The sequence below is a fragment of the Scyliorhinus torazame genome, chromosome 8, assembly GCF_047496885.1.
Source record: "Scyliorhinus torazame isolate Kashiwa2021f chromosome 8, sScyTor2.1, whole genome shotgun sequence".
In the NCBI taxonomy this organism is placed as follows: Eukaryota; Metazoa; Chordata; class Chondrichthyes; order Carcharhiniformes; family Scyliorhinidae; genus Scyliorhinus; species Scyliorhinus torazame.
This window is the reverse complement of record NC_092714.1, coordinates 157202453-157227254: the sequence shown is the minus strand read 5'-3', so window position 1 is coordinate 157227254 and position 24802 is coordinate 157202453. Positions and strand designations below refer to the sequence as shown.

General features: G+C 50.6%; 1 protein-coding gene across 3 annotated transcripts in view; it reads left to right on the top strand.

Moving 5' to 3' along the window:
* phldb2b (pleckstrin homology-like domain, family B, member 2b) overlaps positions 1–24802 on the top strand; it is a 517142-nt gene that overhangs the window by 126306 nt on the left and 366034 nt on the right. For all 3 annotated transcript variants that reach the window (XM_072514438.1, XM_072514437.1, XM_072514436.1), the window contains one exon: positions 11478–11660. In XM_072514438.1, the coding sequence (XP_072370539.1) occupies positions 11478–11660 (183 nt within the window). The remainder of the gene's footprint in view (positions 1–11477; positions 11661–24802) is intronic.

The window sequence follows — 24802 nt, the reverse complement described above, 5'->3', positions numbered from 1 at the left end:
CAAGAACACCCTCTTAACCCGTGGAGTCTTCCCCGCCCACACAAATCTCAAAATCATCCCATTAACCTTCCTAGAAAAGGACTTGAGCGTAAAAACCGTGAGGATTTGGAACACAAACAAAAACTTCAGGAACACAGTCACCTTTACTGTCTGGACCCAACCCGCGAATGACAATGGCAGCACATCCCACCCCTTAAAGTCCGTCTTCATTCCCTCCACCAACCAGTTCAACTTATGCAGCTGGGCCCAAATCCGTGCCTCCTGTATCCCAAGGTAACAAAACCTCGCCCCTACCAACCGGAGCAGCAGTCCCCACAGCCTCCACTCCTGTCCCCGGGCATTAATTGGGAATATCTCACTTTCCCTCATGTTAAGCTTGTAAAAGCTTGGCCCGAAAAGCGGTTAAACTCCCCCAATATCTCCTTGATCCTATTAAAGCTCCTGAACCGATCCAAAATGTACAGCAGGAAATCATTCTCTGACAAAGAACTTGGTGCTTGACCACCCCCCACTCAATACCGGTTCATCCCCTCGACCCCCTAAGCGCCATTGCCAACTGCTCAATCTCCAGGGCACAAAGATCAATGGGGAGAGCAGGCATCCTTGCTTTGTCCCCCAGATGTAACCCAAAATAATCTGAACTGACCTTATTCATCCGAACACTCACTTCAGGCGCCAAACCCAGTCCATAAATCCCTGCCCAAACCCGAACCACTCCAGCACCTTGAATAAGTACGTCCACTCCACCGATCAAAAGTGTCCATCGCCACAGCCACTTCAAATTCTCGGCCCTCCGAGGGCATAATAATTACATTAAGTAACCTCCAGACATTCGCCGACAACTGCTGCCCCTTCTTATAGAACCCGACTGGGAGAATTGGACTTCCGTTGGCGTTCGCGAGCGGAGCGGCCGGGTTCAGGAGAAGCTCCCGCCGGTCCGCGATATCGAGGTCTTTTTCGGGGGGTGCCCCGCTGATTTTTTGAAGTAATTAAACTTCTCCGGGGTCGGCCCTGCCTCCCTCGCCCTGTTAGAGCGTCGAGGGGGAGCGGTAATGGTCAGCAAAAGAGTACGCTTCCAGGTGGAGAAGGTGGTGGCAGATCAGGGGGGTAGATATGTGATTGTGACAGGGGCGCTGGAGGGGAGGTTACTGGCGCTGTTAAGTGTATACGGTCCCAATTGGGACGTTGTGGGATTCGCAAAGAAGGCGTTTGGGGCCATCCCCGACTTGGACACACACAAACTGATAATGGGGGGGAGGGACTGGAACTTGGTGCAGGAGCCAAGATTGGACAGGTCACGGCCGCGCTCGCTGGTCCCATCAGGGGGTTGGCGAAGGCGTTGGCTGGACTAATGGTGGAAATGGGAGGGGTGGACCCTTGGAGGTTTCTGCACCCGAGGGAACGGGAGTACTGTTTTTTCTCAGCGGATCGACTTTTTCGTGGTGGGGAAGGCTTTGCTCGCTGGGGTTAAGGGGTCGGAATACTCGGCAATTGCAGTGTCAGATCATGCTCCGCATTGGGTGGATATGGTGCTGGAGAAGGGGGTAGTGCAGAGGCCGGGGTGGAAATTAGATGTGGGACTTTTGGGGGACCAAGTGTTCTGTGACAAAATTGAAAAGGTAATTAAGGAATATGTAGGTTTCAACTGTACGGGTAAGGTGTCGAAGGCAGTCGTCTGGGAGGCTCTAAAGGCAGTGGTGAGGGGGAAGGTGATTTTGTTTAAGGCCAGGGAGGACAAAGAGGAGAGGTTGGAGCGGCAGAGGGTAATAGATGAGATGTTGGAGGTAGATAGGAGTTATGCAGAGGATGGGGACCCAGCAAAGCTGGAAAAGAGGAAGGAACTACTTTGACCGACTATCTACCAGGAAGGCGGTGCGCCAACTGAGACGAGCAAGGGGAGCAGGTTACGAACATGGAGGTAAGTTAGCAGGTCAACTCCGGAGGGAAGTTGTTCAGGTGACGGATAGGGCAGGGAAGTTGGTGGTGGCTCTGGATCTGATTAACAAGGTTTTTGAGGAATTTTATGAGAGGTTGTACAGCTCAGAGCCACCTGGGGAAGACTGTGAGATGCAGGAATTTCTAGATGGGTTGGAGTACCCGAGGCTAGGGGAGGGGTATCCCGGCCCACGCCTGCCATTCAAACCCCGAATGTTCCACGTACTCAACCCCGAATCAACCTCTTCCGGCGAATCAAAATAGAATTCTCGATTCTGGTGTGTGACCCAGAGACAAGCAGGATACAACACCCCAAACGTCACACCTTCCTTGTGGAGGGCAGCCTTGATCCGATTGAAGCTGGCCGGCCGCTTGGCCAACTCCGCACCAAAGCTCTGCTAGATCCTCCGCACGCTCCCTTCCCAGGTGTAGTTTCTCATCTCCTTCGCCCACCTCAGAATCTTCTCCTTATGGAGAAAACGATGCAACCACACCACCATCGCCCCTGGCTGCTCCCTCACCTTTGGCCTACTCCTCAATGCTCTGTGCACTCGATCCAGCTCGAGGGGACAGTCAAAGACCCCTTCTCCCACCAACTTCTCGAAAATACTCGCAACGTACTTTGTGGCCTGTGTTTCCTCAATTCCTTCAAGCAGTCCCACGATATGGAAATTCTGCTTCTTGGAGCGATTCTCCAGGTCTTGCACCTTCTGCCTCAGCCGCTTTTGGCCCTCCACCATGAGCACCATCTCTGCCTCCAATGAGGCCAGATGGTTCTTCTGTTCCACCACCGACTGCTCCACCTTCTGGAGCGCCGAACTCTGCACCTCCAGCCTCAACTCCACTCGCTCAATCGCCGCCCTGAGTGGCTCATACATAGATCATACATACATAGATCTTACAATTTACAGTGCAAAAGGAAGCCATTCGGCCCATTGAGTCTGCACTGGCCCATGGAAAGATCACCCTGCCTAAGCCCACACATCCACCCTATCCCCGTAACCCCTTTTTGGACACTAAGGGCAATTTATCATGGCCAATCCACCGAACCTGCACATCTTTGGACTGTGGGAGGAAACCGGAGCACCTGGAGGAAACCCACGCACACACGGGGAGGATGTGCAGACTCCGCACAGACAGTGACCCAATCCGGGAATCGAACCTGGGACCCTGGAACTGTAAACAACTGTGCTACCATGCCGCCCGTTTTTTCTTTATAAATTTAGAGTCCCCAATTATTATTTTTTCAATTAAGGGGCAATTTAGCGTGGCCAATCCGCCTACCCTGCACATCTTTGGGTTCTGGGGGGGTGAAACCCACGCAGACACGGGGAGAATGTGCAAACTCCAGACGGACAGTGACCCAGGGCCGGCATTCGAACCTGGGTCCTCAGCATCGCAGTCCCAGTGTTAACCACTGCACCATATGCCACCCCCACCTGTGGCTTCACCACCTTAGCTATGCCCTCAGAGGCCTGTTGCCTCTGCTGCTGGAACTTAGCATTCAAGAAGTCCACCATTTGCTCAGTAGACCACTGGGCGGGCAATGGTGAAGACCCATTGGTGTAAGGTAAGTGCCATATTATATTATTATATTATTAGCATTGTGCAGGTCAAGGATCGGAGGTGGAGGAGCAGTCTCTGTCAGCGAGAGAACCTGAGAACATCTCAGACACTCAGAAGGTAAGAAGGTAAGTAAGTGATTTTTACTTTTATACCTTTTTTCAAATTGTGTGTGTCGGGGGGAAACTGAAGTGACATCACAGAAAAGCTGTGACCTGAGTGGCTGGTTGGGATTCTAACCTAAATTTAAAAAAAATAAAAAAATTTGAGTATTTGGGAACTAATTAAACATAATAACTTAATTATAATTTAGAGGATATCTAAGCCAGAGATCGGAGAATATTATAGTTAGCTATCGCATTTCTATTAGAAATCTAGTGCTAGGAAACAGATAGTTGACAGTAACTTTGCAATTTAAAAAAAAAGTATTTAAAAAAAAAAAAAGACAAATTTTAATTTTAATTAATTGACGCAATGTCAGTTAGAGGGGTGCTGTGCTCTGACTGTGAGATGTGGCAGGTCCGGGAGGCTTCCAGCGTCCCGGATGGCTTCATCTGCAGAAAGTGCACCCAACTGCAGCTCCTCACAGACCGCATGGTTCGGTTGGAGCAACAATTGGATGCACTTAGGAGCATGCAGGTGGCGGAAAGCGCCATAGATCGCAGTTATGTAAATGTGGTCACACCCAAGGTGCAGGCAGAGAAATGGGTGACCACCAGAAAGGGCAGGCAGTCAGTGCAGGAATCCCCTGTGGTTGTCCCCCTCTCGAACAGATATACCCCTTTGGATACTGTCGGGGGGGATAGCCTATCAGGGGAAAACAGCAGCAGCCAGAGCAGTGGCACCACGGCTGGCTCTGATGTTCAGAAGGGAGGGTCAAAGCGCAGAAGAGTAATAGTAATAGGGGACTCTATAGTCAGGGGCACAGATAGGCGCTTCTGTGGACGTGAAAGAGACTCCAGGATGGTATGTTGCCTCCCTGGTGCCAGGGTCCAGGATGTCTCCGAACGGGTAGAGGGAATCCTGAAGGGGGAGGGCAAACAGGCAGAGGTCGTTGTACATATTGGTACTAACGACATAGGCAGGAAGGGGCATGAGGTCCTGCAGCAGGAGTTCAGGGAGCTAGGCAGAAAGTTAAAAGACAGGACCTCGAGGGTTGTAATCTCGGGATTACTCCCTGTGCCACGTGCCAGTGAGGCTAGAAATAGGAAGATAGAGCAGACAAACACGTGGCTAAACAGCTGGTGTAGGAGGGAGGGTTTCCGTTATCTGGACCACTGGGAGCTCTTCCGGGGCAGGTGTGACCTGTATAAGATGGACGGGTTGCATCTAAACCGGAGAGGCATAAATATCCTGGCCGCGAGGTTTGCTAGTGTCACACGGGAGGGTTTAAACTAGTATGGCAGGGGGGTGGGCACGGGAGCAATAGGTCAGAAGGTGAGAGCATTGAGGGAGAACTAGGGAATAGGGACAGTGTGGCTCTGAGGCAGAGCAGACGGGGAGAAGTTGCTGAACACAGCGGGTCTGGTGGCCTGAAGTGCATATGTTTTAATGCAAGGATCATTACGGGTAAGGCAGATGAACTTAGAGCTTGGATTACTACTTGGAACTATGATGTTGTTGCCATTACAGAGACCTGGTTGAGGGAAGGGCAGGATTGGCAGCTAAACGTTCCAGGATTTAGATGTTTCAGGCGGGATAGAGGGAGATGTAAAAGGGGAGGCGGAGTTGCGCTACTTGTTCGGGAGAATATCACAGCTATACTGCGAGAGGACACCTCCGAGGGCAGTGAGGCTATATGGGTAGAAATCAGGAATAAGAAGGGTGCAGTCACAATGTTGGGGGTATACTACAGGCCTCCCAACAGCCAGCGGGAGATGGAGGAGCAGATAGGTAGACAGATTTTGGAAAAGAGTAAAAACAACAGGGTTGTGGTGATGGGAGACTTCAACTTCCCCAATATTGACTGGGACTTACTTAGTGCCAGGGGCTTAGACGGGGCGGAGTTTGTAAGGAGCATCCAGGAGGGCTTCTTAAAACAATATGTAAACAGTCCAACTAGGGAAGGGGCGGTACTGGACCTGGTATTGGGGAATGAGCCCGGCCAGGTGGTAGATGTTTCAGTAGGGGAGCATTTCGGTAACAGTGACCACAATTCAGTAAGTTTTAAAGTACTGGTGGACAAGGATAAGAGTGGTCCGAGGATGAATGTGCTAAATTGGGGGAAGGCTAATTATAACAATATTAGGCGGGAACTGAAGAACATAGATTGGGGGCGGATGTTTGAGGGCAAATCAACATCTGACATGTGGGAGGCTTTCAAGTGTCAGTTGAAAGGAATACAGGACAGGCATGTTCCTGTGAGGAAGAAAGATAAATCCGGCAATTTTCGGGAACCTTGGATGACGAGTGATATTGTAGGCCTCGTCAAAAAGAAAAAGGAGGCATTTGTCAGGGCTAAAAGGCTGGGAACAGACGAAGCCTGTGTGGCATATAAGGAAAGTAGGAAGGAACTTAAGCAAGGAGTCAGGAGGGCTAGAAGGGGTCATGAAAAGTCATTGGCAAATAGGGTTAAGGAAAATCCCAAGGCTTTTTACACGTACATAAAAAGCAAGAGGGTAGCCAGGGAAAGGGTTGGCCCACTGAAGGATAGGCAAGGGAATCTATGTGTGGAGCCAGAGGAAATGGGCGAGGTACTAAATGAATACTTTGCATCAGTATTCACCAAAGAGAAGGAATTGGTAGATGTTGAGTCTGGAGAAGGGGGTGTAGATAGCCTGGGTCACATTGTGATCCAAAAAGACGAGGTGTTGGGTGTCTTAAAAAATATTAAGGTAGATAAGTCCCCAGGGCCGGATGGGATCTACCCCAGAATACTGAAGGAGGCTGGAGAGGAAATTGCTGAGGCCTTGACAGAAATCTTTGGATCCTCGCTGTCTTCAGGGGATGTCCCGGAGGACTGGAGAATAGCCAATGTTGTTCCTCTGTTTAAGAAGGGTAGCAAGGATAATCCCGGGAACTACAGGCCGGTGAGCCTTACTTCAGTGGTAGGGAAATTACTGGAGAGAATTCTTCGAGACAGGATCTACTCCCATTTGGAAGCAAATGGACGTATTAGTGAGAGGCAGCACGGTTTTGTGAAGGGAAGGTCGTGTCTCACTAACTTGATAGAGTTTTTCGAGGAGGTCACTAAGATGATTGATGCAGGTAGGGCAGTGGATGTTGTCTATATGGACTTCAGTAAGGCCTTTGACAAGGTCCCTCATGGTAGACTAGTACAAAAGGTGAAGTCACACGGGATCAGGGGTGAACTGGCAAGGTGGATACAGAACTGGCTAGGCCATAGAAGGCAGAGGGTAGCAATGGAGGGATGCTTTTCTCATTGGAGGGCTGTGACCAGTGGTGTTCCACAGGGATCAGTGCTGGGACCTTTGCTCTTTGTAGTATATATAAATGATTTGGAGGAAAATGTAACTGGTCTGATTAGTAAGTTTGCAGACGACACAAAGGTTGGTGGAATTGCGGATAGCGATGAGGATAGAACCTTAGTTAGGCCACACTTGGAGTATAGTGTTCAATTCTGGTCGCCACACTACCAGAAGGATGTGGAGGCTTTAGAGAGGGTGCAGAAGAGATTTACCAGAATGTTGCCTGGTATGGAGGGCATAAGCTATGAGGAGCGATTGAATAAACTCGGTTTGTTCTCACTGGAACGAAGGAGGTTGAGGGGCGACCTGATAGAGGTATACAAAATTATGAGGGGCATAGACAGAGTGGATAGTCAGAGGCTTTTCCCCAGGGTAGAGGGGTCAATTACTAGGGGGCATAGGTTTAAGGTGAGAGGGGCAAAGTGTAGAGTAGATGTACGAGGCAAGTTTTTTACGCAGAGGGTAGTGGGTGCCTGGAACTCACTACCGGAGGAGGTAGTGGAAGCAGGGACGATAGGGACATTTAAGGGGCATCTTGACAAATATATGAATAGGATGGGAATAGAAGGATACGGACCCAGGAAGTGTAGAAGATTGTAGTTTAGTCGGGCAGTATGGTCGGCACGGGCTTGGAGGGCCGAAGGGCCTGTTCCTGTGCTGTACATTTCTTTGTTCTTTGTTCTTTGCCATCGTTCCTTCTGTCACAGTTTGATAAACCTCCTGGCCAGACTGCTGCTTCTTGCTTGTTACATTCCTCGTTTGATAAGCCATAAACCGGCCTCACCAGGGAGCACTTCTATCTCTCAGTGCTCATGTACTCACACCAGCAAACACCCCCTTAATCGGATGGAAAAAGACCAAACCATTCCACCTCGAGCGGGAGCCACCAAATGTGCGACCATTCACTCCATTGCCGCCACCGGAAGTCCCCAATTCCAGAATGTATTAATTGAATTTAAATTCCACCAGCTGCCTCCCAGGTCCCCAGAGCTTCAGCCTGGACCTCTCGATTATTCACCCAGTGACATTACCACTACACCACTATCCACACTGGAGTGAACATATCAGGACAGTTGGTCAACTCTCTCTGACCTTATTCAAAGATCATAGAATCCCTCCAGTGCAGAAGGAGGCCACTCGGTCCATTGAGTCTGCATCAACCCTCTGAAAGAGCACTCTACCCAGGCCCTATCCCCGTAACCCCACCTAACCTCCACATCTTTGGGTACTAAGGGGCAATTGATCATGGCCAATCCAATTAACCTGCACATCTTTGGACTTATTCCTGGATATTTGACTGACGAGACCATTACCTGAACCACCCAGTTGAAGGTTAATATTCAGTTAAATTGCTGGAAGTGTTGATCAGTTTAAATCTGCAGACAAACTGAATTCAGCAGGCTGCAATGTTTAATCCCTGCTCTGTGCCGTGTTGCCTCATTGCAGACAGGGTAGGGGCTCCAGTAAAGGTCAGCTCCCCTGGGTTAGGGAGGGAAGAGTCAGCTAGCAAGGTCCCAACTCCTGCTCACCAGCTGTGGTTCCGACTGCTGAGGAGGACAAGCTGTGCTGCTTGATGCGAGTTGCTGACAGAGTTTGATTAACTCAGTAAGCTGAAAGACTAGGCTTCTCTCCCTTTCTCTCTCGCTGCGTGTGTGTGTCTGCCTGTGTGTGCGTGTGTCTGTGTGTGTGAATGTGTGTGCATCTGTATGTCTCTCTCTCTACTGTAAACACACTCATTCATCAGAATGAAGAACAACACCCAGCGAAGATTTGTGCGATATCCAAACTGAATTGTGGTTTGACTTTAATCATCGACTTAATCTTCACTCCAGACGCAACAGTGGGCCGGAGGTAATGATTGAAAATAGATTGATATTGATTTAATAGATATAGATTATTTCAAAGTAAGAGCTCACAATATTGAATTTGAAAATAAAAATCACTCTATTGTTTCTAACATTGCAAAATTCCACAGGTTTTGATGTAAAAGAAGTCAATGAGTTCAGCCCAGAAGGAAAGTGATTTGATATGTGTTCTCAGCAATGTGGCAATATTACAGCTTGTTCTGTTCCTTACAGAACCAGTGTAAATCCATGGCGGGGTTACTTGAAGCTCCATAGAATATGCCTGACTCTAAAGCTGGATAAACTATACACAGGACACAAAGTAAACAAGTTCAGGAAAGATGCCAATTTGCATCAACTCTTGTTTTTGTCGTTTACTCTGAGATCTGAGTGACCTCTGTGTTTATCATAGAATTTACAGTGCAGAAGGAGGCCATTCGGCCCATCGAGTCTGCACCGGCTCTTGGAAAGAGCACCCTACCCAAGGTCAACACCTCCACCCTATCCCCATAACCCAGTAACCCCACCCAACACTAAGGGCAATTTTGGACACTAAGGGCAATTTATCATGGCCAATCCACCTAACCTGCACATCTTTGGACTGTGGGAGGAAACCGGAGCACCCGGAGGAAACCCACGCACACACGGGGAGGATGTGCAGACTCCGCACAGACAGTGATCCAAGCTGAAATCGAACCTGGGACCCTGGAGCTGTGAAGCAATTGTGCTATCCACAAGGCTACCGTGCTGCCCCTATGTTTATGTTGATATATGCTGAGGGGAGGGCTTGGAATATCTGCCTGTGAGACATAGACAGCTGGATTGATCAATTTGGAACTGAAATATCCAAAGGAGAATTTCCAACATCCATCTTCTTTAACTTCCTTCTGGGTCTCGTCTTCCCCTATCTCTATCACCCCATCCCCTTCTCCGAACTGTCTGCTCTTCCCAATCTTGCCTCTTGTGCATTCTCAGTCTCTCTGTGCCTCTAAGCCCCATGAAACTATTCTGCCTCTCTTTCCACCTTGAGGACCTGTCGGAAATCAGCGAACTTGCACATCTCCCTCTTCCCCATGGCCTCCATTTCTACCTGATTCCACCGCTGTGAAGCACCTTTGTGCATTTCTTCACATGAGAGATGCTGCATAAATGCAAATCTTTCATGATATTAATCAATCATCTTTTCTAGTTTTTCATTTTCTTGATATTACATCATAATATAAGAACTAGGAGAAGGAGTAGGCCATCTGGCCCGTCGAGCCTGCTCCGCCATTCAATGAGATCATGGCTGATCTTTTGTGGACTCAGCTCCACTTTCCCACCCGAACACCATAACCCTTAATCCCTTTATTCTTCAAAAAACTATCTATCTTTATCTTGAAAACATTTAATGAAGGAGCCTCTACTGCTTCCCTGGGCAAGGAATTCCATAGATTCACAACCCTTTGGGCGAAGAAGTTCCTCCTCAGCTCAGTCCTAAATCTACTTCCCCTTATTTTGAGGCTATGCCCTCTAGTTTTGCTTTCACCCGCCAGTGGAAACAACCTCCCCGCATCTATCCTATCAATTCCCTTCATAACTTTATATTTTTCTCCAACATCCCCCCCCCCCCCCCACATCCTCTAAATTCCAACGAGTACAGTCCCAGAATACTCAACCTCTCCTCGTAATCCAACCCCTTCAGCTCTGGGATTAACCTAGTGAATCTCCTCTGCACACCCTCCAGCGCCAGTATGTCCTTTCTCAGGTAAGGAGACCAAAACTGAACACAATACTCCAGGTGTGGCCTCACTAACACCTTATACAGTTGCAGCATAACCTCTCTAGTCTTAAACTCCATCCCTCTAACATTGAAGGACAAAACTCCATTCGCCTTCTTAATCACCTGTTGACAGTTGTTGGGTTTTTAGCACCAACATCATGTTGCACCCAGCTGATTGATCTCAACGTCTTCACTCTGAGAGTGGTGAGATATTGGAGTAGATGAGGTGAAGAGCATTGGTGGGATAACTAGATAATAATAATAATCGCTTATTGTCACAAGTAGGCTTCAATGAAGTTACTGGGAAAAGCCCCCCGTCGCCACATTCCGGTGTCTGTTCGGGGAGGCCGGTACGGGAATTGAACCGTGCTGCAGGCCTTGTTCTGCATTACAAGCCAGCTGTTTAGTCTACTGTGCTAAACCAACAGGGCAGCATGGTGGTGCAGTGGTTAGCACTGCTGCGTCACGGCGCTGAGGCCCCAGGTTCGATCCCGGCTCTGGGTCACTTTGGAGTTTGCACATTCTACCCGTGTTTGCGTGGGTTTCCCCCTCATAACCCAAAGATGTGCAGGGTAGGTGGAATGGCCATGCTAAATTGTCCCTCAATTGGAAAAAATGAATTGGGCACTCTAAATTTATTTTTAAAAACTAGATAAGGAGGGAGAAAGGGACAGAAGGATCAGGCGATAAGGTGAGATAAAGTAAGGTGGTAGAAGGCACATGTGTGATATAAACACCAGCACAAACCAGTTGGGCCGAATGGTCTTTCTGTGTTGTATGTTTTAGCAAGAGGGCAGTGCCATGGAGCAACAGTTGGAAGATGTGCACAAAATGTGTTTGAGACAACCTCAACTCCGCATCGACATCAGAACCAAGATCATTTCACCTGGATTGAGAATTTCAGACTAATTGTCCTGAATGTGATGGTTTGTTTTTCATCCTCAGGTAAGACCAGGATTGGCACGGAAGATGCTCCAGTACCTCAGGACATTATATTACAAGGTGAAGACGTGGAGGCTGAGCACTGTTACATCGAAAATTGGAAGGGGCTGATCAAGCTGTACCCCTGTGGAAATTGCTGCACCATGGATGGGCTTACGGTAAAAGAACCCACTCAGCTGACACAGGGTAGGTGCAGCTTTCATCATCCAATCTTCAATTCTTATTTATTTTTTGTTTTATTTAGAAATTTAGAGTACCCAATTCATTTTTCCAATTAAGGGGCAATTAACATGGCTAATCCACCTACCCTGCACATCTTTGGGTCGTGGTGGTGGGGTAACCCACGCAAACACGGGGAGAATGTGCAAACTCCACACGGACAGTGACCCAGAGCCGGGATCGAACCTGGGACCTCGGCGCCGTGAGGCTGCAATGCTACCCACTGTGACACCGTGCTGCCCCCCTTCAATCTTCAATTGACATTGGCACATTATTTTGAGTTCCAAGCGGTCACTGTGCCATGCCCCAGGTTGGTGATTGTGCCAGGCTGAGCAAGTATGCCAGGCTGGGCGAGTATGCCAGGTTGATGAGTGTGCCAGGATGGCGAGGGAACCACGCTGGCAAGCATTCCAGGCCTGTGAGTGTGCCAGGCTGGTGAGTGTGACAGGCTGGCGACGGGGCCATGCTAGCGAACGTCCCAGGCCTGCTAGGTTGACAAACATGCAAGACGAGCATATCATAGAATTTACAGTGCAGAAGGAGGCCATTCGGCCCATCGAGTCTGCACCGGCCCTTCCAAAGAGTGCCCTACTCAAGCCCATGTATCTACCCTATCCCTGTAACCCAGTAACCCCCACTTACACTTTTTGGACACTTAGGGCAATTTAGCATGGCCAATCCACCTAACCCGCACATCTTTGGACTGTGGGTGGAAACCGGAGCACCCGGAGGAAACCCACGCAGACACGGGGAGAACGACTCCACACAGACAGTGACCCAAGCCGGGAATCGAACCTGGGACCCTGGAGCTGTGAAGCAACTGTGCTAATCACTATGCTATCGTGCTGCCCCTAATATGTGCCAGGATGGCGAGCGTGCCAGGCTGGAGTGTGTGCCAGGCTGGAGTGTGTGCCAGGCTGTGAGCATGCCAGGCTGTGAGCATGCCAGGCCGGCACATGTGCCAGGCTGGTGAGTGTTCTAGGCTGGCGAGCATTCCAGGGGGCTATGGGATAATGCTCATGTGTGTGGGGGTGACATTGCCATGGGTGGGTCGTGACCGACACGCTCACTTCGAGATCGGGGCACCCTTTCAAAATGGCGGCCCGATATCGGACTTCAGCTACCCAGTGAAGAAAAAATTTCAAAGGCGGGAATCTCCGGCTGCGCTCGCCCGCTGACCAGAAATTCCCACCCGAGGTCAATGGACCTTTACATGGTCTGTGCCGATCTTGGAGCGGGTGGGGCAGCAGAATCCTGCCCTTAGTGTGGGCTAAACCGGTGAGAAACTCTCCAGGGCCCAAAAAACTGACTAAGTGTCATTTGATAGCGGTGGGGAACTCGCCAACAGAGCCAGCGGGAAACTCCGCAACAAATGAACTTTGATTTTTTTTCCATTCAATTCCACCCCCACTCTCTCACTATACCCCTGATGTCTTCCGTGTCTAGAAATCGATCACTTTCCTTCTTCAGTGCTTGGGCTCCAGCTCTTCACAATATACATCAATGATTTCGATGAGAGAACTAATGTAATATTTCCAAATTTGCTGACAACATGAAAGTTGATGGGAATGTGAGTGGTGAGGAGGATGTTATGAGGCTTTAAGGTGATTTAGACAAGTTGAGTGAGTGGACAAGAAGAGGGCGGATGCAGTATAACGTGGATAAATGTGAAGTTATTGACACAAGGAAAAATGGAATGGCAGACTTGTATCTTAATGGTGATAGATTGGGAAATGTTGACAGACAAAGGGACCTGGGTGTCCTTGTACACAAGTCACTGAAAGCAAGCATGCAGGAGCAGCAAGCAATTAGGAAGGAAAAGGGTATTGGCCTTCATTGCAAGTGAACTTGAGTACAGGAGCAAGGATGTCTTACTGCAGCTGGACAGGGCCTTGGTGAGACCACAGCCAGGGTATTGTGTACAGTTTTGGTCTCCTTACCTGAGAAAGGATATACTTGCCATAGAGGGTGTGCAGCAAAGGTTCACCAGACTGATTCCTGGGATGGGAGGATGTGGTGTGAGGAGAGATTAGGATGACTGGGCTTGTATTTACTGGAGTTTAGAAGAATGAGTGGCGGTCTGATTGAAACGTATAGAATTCTGGCAAGGCTGGACAGACTGGATGCAGGGGTGTTGTTTACTCAGACTGGGGGGTTTAGATCAAGGGGTCACAGTCTCAGGATACGGACTGAGATTAGGAGAAATTTCTTCACTCAGAGGGTGCTGAATCTGTGGAATTCTCTCTCACAGGAGGCTGTGGAGGCCAGGACACTGAGCATTGATTTAGACCATGAGCAATAAGTGACCTGTTTCTGAGCCCTGCAGAACCTTATTGAGAACCGTTCGTAAACCAATCAACCATGATGGTCGCCCATCAACCATTTCCTTCCTGTCACTCAACCAAATTTGGATCACAAATTTGGGGCAGCACGGTAGCCTTGTGGATAGCACAATTGCTTCACAGCTCCAGGGTCCCAGGTTCGATTCCGGCTTGGGTCACTGTCTATGCGGAGTCTGCACATCCTCCCCGTGTGTGCGTGGGTTTCCTCCGGGTGCTCCGGTTTCCTCCCACAGTCCAAAGATGTGCAGGTTAGGTGGATTGGCCATGATAAATTGCCCTTAGTGTCCAAAATTGCCCTTAGTGTTGGGTGGGGTTACTGGGTTATGGGGATAGGGTGGCGGTGTTGACCTTGGGTAGGGTGCTCATTCCAAGAGCCGGTGCAGACTCGATGGGCCGAATGGCCTCCTTCTGCACTGTAAATTCTATGATAATCTACTTGCCATTTTCCCTTGGATCCCATGAGCAGTGTGCCATGTGGGGTTATGTCAAAAGCCAATTGGATATACTTGGCTTGATGGTAGAAAGCAGAGGGTAATGGTGGAAGGATGCTTGTCACACTGGACACCTGTGACTAATGGAGTGCCTCACGGGCAGGGGTCAGTGCTGGGCCCATTGCTGTTTGTTATCTATATCAACGATTTGGATGAGAATGTACAAGGCATGATCAGTAAGTTTGTAGATGACACTAAAGTAGGTGGTATTGTAGACCGTGAGGAAAGTTATCAAAAATTGCAGCAGGATCTTGATCAGTTGGGGAAGTGGCCATGAAATGGCAAATGGAGTTCAATACAGATAAGTGGGAGGTGTTGTATTTTGGAAAGTCAAATCAAGATAAGACTTTCACAGTGAATGGTAGGACCTTAGGGTGTATCGTGGAACAGAGGGACCTTGGAGTTCAGGTGCATTGTTCTCTAAAGGTGGAGTCGCAGGTAGACCGGGGAATGAAGAAGGCTTTTGGCATGCTGGCCTTCATCAGTTAGGGCATTGAGTATAGAAGTTAGGAGGTTATGTTGCACAGTACTCCAGGACGTTGGTGAGGCTGCACCTGGAGTATTGTGTTCAGTTTTGGTTGCCTTGCTATAGGAAAGATGTTATTAAAGTGGAGAGCCTTCAGAGACAATGAACAAATATGCCAAAGCATATGGCAGTATGACAATGTTACAAATCTTAAGCGACAGGTGAATGAGCCGAGCTATATCCATACCGCCCTTTGTCTCTCGGAACTTCCCAGTGTCAGACCATTCATTGAATAATTCCTTGTCACATTACTCCTTACAAAGTGTATCACCTCACACTTTTAAGGGTTAAATTCCATCTGCCACTTTTCTGCCCATTTGGCTGTCCCGCCTGTCTCTTCCTGTAACTCAAGATACTCAACCTCACTGTTAACCACCCGGTCAATCTTTGTGTCATCCGCAAACGTACTGATCCTATCCCCCACATAGTTATCTATTTTATTTATATAAATGACATACACAGGGATCCAGCACAGATCCCTGTGGTACGCCACTGGTCACTGGCTTCCAGTCACTAAAGGAGCTGTCTGTCATCACCCTTTTTCTCCTATTAAGCCAATTTTGAATCCACCTTATTGAGTTACCCTAATCCAGCTCCTTGCCTGCTCCAAAAAACAATTCAAATTGAATCCAATTCATGGTTCCCACAAGAGAGACGTACCAGATCCAGGCATCACACCTGACCTCACGCTCATCTTAGACAAAAGGCTGAGAAGCGATGCCCAAGAAATGTTGGCGTTAGTGCCATGCATTGTCGGTGCCATCTCCTGTGCCCACAGCCTCTGGGACTCCTCCAATCGACTATGGACCTGCTAGAGAATCACTGACATCACCCTCTGAATATCACGGCCGCACCTTATCGTCTGCATCAGCTCCGGGTAAACCTGTTCCAGAGGCTCAGCATCTGGCTGGAACCCAGCTGGGTCCTGAGAGCCAGCAGCCGTCCCTACTGTTGTATCGCCTGGATGTTCTTGTCTCCACCTGATGTGCACCAATGTGGTGCTCACCAGATTGTGCCCTGGAAGCCTGTACACTACCGTTGCCCACTGAGGTGTGTATCTCTGTGCGGGTGGAGTGTGGGGGTAACAGAGGTGCTGCGAATAAGGTGGTCTCCTCCGAGGTGTTCTCATGGGTGGCTGGAGGGGATGGGGGGCATGCCAGGTGGGCCGGCACCATCGAATGAGGATCTTGCGGGAGAAAGGGCATGTGGTCAGTGGGAGGGATGGGTCAGACTATATGACATTAACAATTCACATGTGACAGGTCGTCTGGGTGGGGCAGGTGGATCCTCACCTCTACGTCGGTGACAGATCTAACCTTGGACACCCCACTCCGCCACCTCCGAGGGCCGTTCCTCGTAGGGGTTCAGGACTCTGATGTCCGGCACCCCACCACTCACCTGGGCCCTCTCCCGTCTGTTGTGGACCACCTTCTCCTGTGGGGACACAGAGAGGGCATTGTGAGTTGCATGCGCCATTCATCGTGGGGGTGAGGATTGGAGTATCGGCGGGGGGACGGGGAGTTTGGGGGGGATGGGGAGTGTGGACAGGGGGATGGGGCGAATGGGAAGTGTGCGGATGATGGGAAGTGTGTGGGGGGTGGGGAAGCAGGGAGTATGGGTGGGGAGGTGAGTGCCTGGGGATGGGGAGTATGGGCAGAGGGGATGGGGAGTTTAGGGGGGGGGGGGTTTAAAACCTACTTAAATGTGCTCAGCTTGGTCACGCCCATTGTGGGCAGGATACTGTTCACGTTGCCTCGCAGGACTAGGGTAGATCCCACGAGGCGCAGTGGCTGCCAGGAAGCCCGCGTGAGGCGCACCCACCATCTTCCGGCCACGGCACGCCACCGGTCAGGCACAACGTGGTCAGTAGATTGCCCCTAGTGTCTCATTCAGCCATTTCAAGGTCAACCGTGACTGTGATCTGGACTCACATGTCGGGCAAACCGGGTAAGTATGGCAGATATCTTCCCGAAAGGAAAACCAGAAACTATCAAAGATAAGTTTCATGGTCATCATGACTGAGACAAGTTTTATACTCCAGAGATTTATGAATTGAATTTCAATTCCACCACCTGCTATAGCGGGATTTGAACCCAAGTCCACAGAAGATTAGCCTGGGCCTCTGGAATATCATCCTGTGATATTACCCAAGGCCATCGTCTCCCGTCCGTACCATTGTTTAAAAACATTCACCTGAGGAAGGAGCAGTGCTCCGAAAGCTAGTGTTTGAAACAAACCTGTTGGACTTTAACCTGGTGTTGTAAGATTTCTTAATGTGCTCACCCCAGTCCAACGCCAGCATCTCCACATCATTGTTTAAAAAGGCATAAAGGGATAGGAACAGATTAATTAGAGACCAACAAACCAAATTGTGGGACACTTGCCTTTATCAATCAAGGCATAGATTACAAAAGCAGGGAGGTTGTGTTGTAGTTGTATAGAATTTTGCTGCAGCCACAGCTGGAGTACTGTGTGCAATTCTGGTCGCCACATTATAGCAAGGATGTGATAACATTGGAGGGGATGCAGAAGAGATTCACCAGGATGTTGCCTGGGATGGGCCATTTAGGTTATTAAGAGAGGTTGGCTCGGCTTGGGTTGTTTTCACTGGAGCAGAGAGAACTGAGGGGCAACCTGGTCGCGGTGTACAAGATTATGAGTAGCATGGACAGGGTGGATAAGGAGCAGCTGTTCCCCTTCGTTGAAGGGTCAGTTACGAGGGGACACACGTTCAAGGAGGTTTAGGGGGGTTTTGAGGAAAACCTTTTTACCCAGAGGGTGGTGACGGTCTGGAACGCACTGCCTGGGAGGGTGGTAGAGGCGGGTTGCCTCACATCCGTTTAAAAGTACCTGGATGAGCACTTGGCACATCATAACATTCAAGGCTATGGGCCAAGTGCTGGCAAATGGGATTAGGTAGGCAGGTCGGGTGTCTTTCACGCGTTGGTGCAGACTCAAAGGGCCGACGGGCCTCTTCTGCACTGTAGATTCTGTGATAATGTTAGCTGTCCTCTTGTTCTCATGAACAGTGGTACCCAGAATTAGATAGAATAGTTGAGGCTTCTGGACAGCATGGTGGCACAGTGGTTAGCTCTGCTGCCTCACGGCGCCGAGGTCCCAGGTTCGATCCTGGCTCTGGGTCACTGTCCTTTTGGAATTTGCACATTCTTCCGTGTCTGCGTGGGTCTCACCCCTCACAACCAACAACGTGCAGGGTAGGTGGATTGGCCGTGCTAAATTGCCCCTTAGTTGAAAAAAAATAATTGGGTCCTCTACATTTATATTTTAAACATTTTTAAAAAGTTGAGGCCGAATCAGTGATTTATAAAGGTTTGATATAGCCTCCTTAATTTTGTACTATTAACAAAACCACGGATCTCAAATGTTTTTTAACAACTGTCCCAATTACCCTCCCACATTCAGTGACTTGGCCATACAACCCCCAGACCTGTTCTTGTAGCCCCTGTAAAATATACAGTGAGTATTGAGCAAGCTGGGAATGGCCAGAAGGCCTCTCGAGTGAGATCACCAATTCTGAGGCAGGAACTCAGTGAATTGGTTAATGTCCCTGTGGTAAATATTGTGGTCAGATTAATTCTCCATGAAGGTGAATTTCTGCAGCGATTTCTACCAGTCAATCTTTGGAAGGAAGCCGTTTGGGATTTATTGCAAGGAATGATTTAATTTCCCAGCAATCCCTCCTCGGAAAAGCAGCCACATCCCCCCCCGCCCCCCCTGTGTTTAGTGGGATTCCCTCTGCAGTTACGTATGAATCCCCACGCCAATCATTTAAAACCACTCAGAGACGTGATTGTTTATTCAGCAATCTCGCTTTACGACAAGGAGGAGGCTGCTTCATAGTCCGAGGTCACCTTTAATCTCTGACTGATAAACTAGAAATTCCACTTCAGATTTCTTTCTGAGATATGTAATCATGGCCTCACTGGTTACAGCAGCCTCGAGTTCAGGGGGTTGATTCCCATCCTATTCAATTGTAAATCGAATTCAATAAATCTTTGTGTACTGGTGCCAGCAAATACCCATTAAATCTACTGGATTGTTGTAAAAACACAACTAGTTCATTAATATCCTTCAAGGAAGGGAACACACCACACCTACCAGATTAGTGACTCTGTGACACTCACTTCCGAGTCAGCAGTTCCAGGGAATTGAACATTGAATGAACTGCAGGGCTGCACAGTCAGAGGTGCTCGTCTTTCGAATGAGACACACTGAGGCCCCTCAGACGGGTGTAAAAGATCCCATGGCACCATTCTGAAGGAGAGTTGGGAGTTCTCCCTTGTGCACTGGCCAATATTTATTCCTTGACCAGTAATGCTAAAGCAGATCATTTGCTATTTGTGGGATCGTGCTGTGTGAAATTTGACTTTTGTGTTTCCTTACATTACATTTAGAGTATGTCACTAGCTGAAGCACTTTGGAATGCCCTAATGTTGTGAAGGGTGCCATGCAGGTCTGCCTTTCTGTCTGATTCCAATCTCATAATATTTCTGTTGCCCAAACTGACGAGTGTTTATTACTTGACGTTGAACATGAACTCGAGGTAAATACAGTGAGCGTCACTTTTCATGCCCTCGGGGCAATTAGGAATGGGCAATAACTCGTAGAATCATTGAATCTCTACAGTGCAGAAGGAGGCCATTCAGCCCATCAAGTCTGCACTGACCCTTCAAAAGAGCACCCTACCTAGGCCCACTCCCCGCCCTATCCCCATTACCCCATCTAATCTTTGGACACTAAGGGGCAATTGAGCATGATCAATCCACTTAACCTCCACATCTTTGGACTGTGCGAGGAAAGCGGAGCACCCGGAGGAAACCTACACAGACACGGGGAGAAACTGCAAAACTCCACACAAGGCTGGAATTGAACCCGGGTCCCTGGAGCTGTGAGGCAGCAGTGCTAACCACTGTAATTGTGGCCTTGCCAGCAATGCCCACATTGGGGGAGTGTAGTATCCGCAATGTGCAGCTGATTAGCACTGTTTCATATGGGGGGTGGGGGTGGGGGGGTGTCTGTGTGTGTTACTGTGCGTGTTTGTGTGTTGGTGTGTGAGTATGTGTGCACATCTGTCAGTGTGTCCGTCTGTGCGTGTGTCTGTGCACATCTATCGTGTGTTTCTGCGTGCCTGTGCACATCTGTCCGTGTGTATGCATCTGTGTGTATTGTTTGTGTGCGCATCTGTATGTGTGTAGATTGTGTGTGTTTCTGCCTGTGTGTATGAGTGCGTGTCTGTGTGTGCATGCTTTTGTCTGTGTATGTGTGCGTCAGTATGTATGTGTGCGTGTTTCTGTCTGTGTATATTATGTGTGCCAGATTGTAGCGGGATTGGGTCAACCTGTGGTACGTGTTTCCTGACCCTTCGGAGAGGAGGTACTCAGACAGCACGGTCCTGTGAACTGGGCGCAGCTATCAACCACCCATTTCACACCTCAACAAGAGCAACAACTTGCATTTCGGTAGCGCCTGGGACACAGGCAAGTTTCACAGGACTGTTGTACAACACTGTCACACCCACTTTCCAATCCCAGCAGCAGGGATTGGGCGTCTCTTTGGACCAGTTCCACCCCTAGATTTTTCTGGAAAAGATGTTGATTGTGTGAAGGAGCCTGCAGCACCGCAGCAGACGCTGGAATGTTGTTTAAAGCTCAGCATTTTCATTGGGGAAAGTCGCAGAGCAGCACCTATTAATTATTGGATTATACACATTCTTTTCTGCACAATAAAAGACTCCTAATGAAGCCGGGCTGACTGGATTTAATAAACATGTGGTTTGCAGTCTCTCACACTGGAACAGCATTTAAACAGGAAACTTCAGATTCTTCTAGTCCTCGCAAACAATTCGCAGTCGACACAGTCTCCCACCTGAATGTCGGGTCCCGGGCGGGGGTCAGCTTGGTTTGCTGGAAATTTGGGGTCCTCCCACTTGCTGAGGGATGGTGGAGGCGGTGTGGGAGGGGGCTGAACTCTCTCTCCAGACTGAAACTGAACTGAAAGTGCCTGGCGTCGCTCTCTGACAAGGGACCGGTTGCAACTTCTGAGACAGAGTGTGGTCACATAGCAGTCCCTGGACAGGAGGGAAGGTCAGTGTTTGCACATTACGGACACTCAGTCCTAAAGTTTTGAAAGTGCCAGGGGGATCGCTGAGCATTGCGAGGCCTGCCCAGTGTTACTGAGAGGAGAATGCAGAGAGCATGGGGAGATGCAGAGGCTCTATAAATTGGAGGGATGTGTGTGTGTGTGTGTCAGTTAACATCCAATTCCGAGAGCAGGCATTAGTAACACACTGCCTCTTTGGGCTGTGTGCTGATGTCTTGAGAACCCCCCCTGCCCAACCCCAGTGTAAAGGCTGCCTCCGTGAGTTAGTGGGCAAGGGTTGTGTCTGCTCTTGGTGTTCCGTGTCTCTTTGCTGGGATGTTGAGGGGCTTTCAGAGGGGGCAGCAACAGGAACTCAGTGTATGAATGTACCAGACCTGTGTACAGCATTTGGAGGGCATTTTTAAACCCTGTGTCTGCACAGTTCCACATGCATTTCAGGGGGAAATCGCTGAGAGGGGGAGAGAGGAATCAAAAGATATGCTGATGGTGATAGGATAGCTGGAGGTTTGTGTGTGCAGCAGTTTCTGTGTTTCAATTAAATTCTCCCAGTAACTTCAGAGATGGTTAATAGTCTGAGTTGAAGTGTCAGACGGTACATGGAGCAGATTTCCAGCCCTCCTCATGCAGTTCTACTGCTTCAGCAGCTGTGTTCAAACCAGGAGAGGTTCTCAGCACCAAGTGCAATACTTAGCCACTAGCTCACCAAGGCAGCTCCACACTGCAAAGAACTGGTTAACAGGATGTTTCATTGGACAGGATTCTTCAAGTCCCTCTGTTCGGACTGACCCTCCCTGAGAAAAAGCCTTGAGTGCCTCACAGTAACTGGAAAAGTCCCAGTCAGTCTCTGTTCCCCAGCTCAGCGGGGGTCTGTGGCCAGACCTACTCCTCACTGACTCTGTCCTGAACTCCCCAACACTACCAACCCTTTGAGCCCCCTCCATTCCCCCTGACATACTCCACCCCCTCCCAACCTCCTCCACCCCCCAACCTCCTCCACCTCCCCAACCTCCTCCACCCTCTCCCAACACCCTCCACCCCCCCAACCTCCTCCACCCCAACCTCCTCCAGCCCCTCTCAACCTCCTCCACCCCCAACCTCCTCCACCCCCCCAGCCTCCTCCATCCCCCCAACCTCCTCCACCCTCTCCCAACACCCTCCACCCCCCAACCTCCTCCACCCCAACCTCCTCCAGCCCCTCTACCTCCTCCACCCCCCAACCTCCTCCACCCCCCAACCTCCTCCAGCCCCTCTCAACCTCCTCCACCCCCCAACCTCCTCCAGCCCCCAACCTCCTCCAGCCCCTCTCAACCTCCTCCACCCCCCAACCTCCTCCAGCCCCTCTCAACCTCCTCCACCCCCCAACCTCCTCCACCCCCCCAACCTCCTCCACCCCAACCTCCTCCACCCCAACCTCCTCCAGCCCCTCTCAACCTCCTCCACCCCCCAACCTCCTCCACCCCCCCAGCCTCCTCCATCCCCCCAACCTCCTCCACCCTCTCCCAACACCTTGCACCCCCCAACCTCCTCCACCCCCCCCCAACCTCCTCCAGCCCCTCTCAACCTCCTCCACCCCCCAACCTCCTCCAGCCCCTCTCAACCTCCTCCACCCCCCAACCTCCTCCAGCCCCCAGCCTCCTCCATCCCCCCAACCTCCTCCACCCTCTCCCAACACCTTGCACCCCCCAACCTCCTCCACCCCCCCAACCTCCTCCAGCCCCTCTCAACCTCCTCCACCCCCAACCTCCTCCAGCCCCTCTCAACCTCCTCCACCCCCCAACCTCCTCCACCCCCCAACCTCCTCCACCCCCCCCAACCTCCTCCACCCCCCAACCTCCTCCAGCCCCTCTCAACCTCCTCCACCCCCCAACCTCCTCCACCCCCCAACCTCCTCCACCCCCCCAACCTCCTCCACCCCCCAACCTCCTCCACCCCCCAACCTCCTCCACCCCCCCAGCCTCCTCCACCCCTGATGCGACCATCAATTCACACAAGACGATTAGTAGAAATGAACAGTGGTTTTAAACAGCTAGATCTGTGCCTGCCTGCGACTGCTCTGTACTGAGTGCCGCCTACAGGCTGCAGATCTATATACCACCCTGAGGGGGCGGAGCCACAGGTGGAGCCCACAAGGGCATCAACATAATACAATACAATACAGTGGTGAATTGTAGCAGCAATACATTCACCATATTCACCCCTGTTAAAAAATTGAAGTCCAGCGGGGGTGAAGTGGGCTCACAGATCGAGTCTGTCCGGCCCCTTGATCGTTCTCCGTGATCGTCTCAGCTCCGGCTTCGCTGCGGGCACAGATGTTGAAGTCGTCGCGGCGGGCACGGGTGTTGGGCACGTTGACTCCAGGAGCGTGTCGTCTGGAGCTTTATCACGGTGGGTGGGGGAGGGGGGGGGGGGGTGTAGGCCGTGTAGGGGCGGGGCGGTGTTTGGTGTGGGGGGGGGGGGGGCGCGTAGGTGATGGTCGCTGGGGAACCGACGGATGCCAGATCCTGGAGGGAGACTGTATCTTGTCGGCCGTCACGGTGCGCCACGTAGGCATACTGAGGGTTGGCATGTAGGACCTGGATACTCTCGACCAGGGGGTCGGACTTATGGCTCCTCAGGTGCTTCCGGAGGAGAACAGGCCCCGGTGTTGTCAGCCAGGACGGAAGCGAGACCCCGGGGGTGGATTTCCTGGGGAAGACAAACAGACGGTCTTGAGGGGTCTCGTTCGTGGCTGTGCAGAGGAGCGACTGAATGGAGTGGAGCGCGTCGGGGAGGACCTCCTGCCAGCAGGAAACTGGGAGACTTCCAGATCGTAGAGCCAGAAGGATGGCCTTCCAGACCGTCGCGTTCTCCCTCTCCACCTGTCCGTTTCCCCGGGTGTTGTAACTGGTAGTCCTGCTCGAGGCGATGCCCTTACCGAGCAGGTACTGATGAAGCTCATCGCTCATTAACGAGGAGCCCCGGTCACTGTGGACGGAAGTGGGGAAACCGAACAGGGTGAAGATGCTGTGCAGGGCCTTAATGACAGTGGCCGCGGTCATGTCAGGGCATGGGATGGCAAAGGGGAAACGGGAGTACTCGTCAACGTAGAAAATACACGTTGCGGTCAGCGGAGGGGCGGGAGGCCCTTTGAAATCAATGCTGAGGCGCTCAAAGGGGCGGGATGCCTTCACCAGGTGGGCCTTGTCTGGCCAATAGAAGTGCGGCTTACACTCCGCGCAGATTTGGCAGTCCCTGGTCATGGCCCTGACCTCTCGGTGAAGTTGGGCAAGTTGCGGGCCTTGCCTTGATGAAGTGGGGAAGCCGGGTGACCCCCGGGTGACAGAGGTCATTGTGGATGGCCCGAAGTCGGTCACCTTGCGCGCTGGCGCATGTGCCACGGGACAGGGCATCTGGGGGCTCATTGAGCTTCCCAGGACGATACACGATATCGTAATTGTAAGTGGAGAGTTCGATTCTCCACCTCAAGATTTTATCATTCTTGATCTTGCCCCGCTGTGTGTTGTTGAACATAAAGGCTACCGACCGTTGGTCGGTGACGAGGGTGAATCTCCTACCGGCTAGGTGGTGCCTCCAATGCCGCAAAGCTTCCACAATGGCTTGAGCTTCCTTCTCGACAGAGGAGTGTCGAAT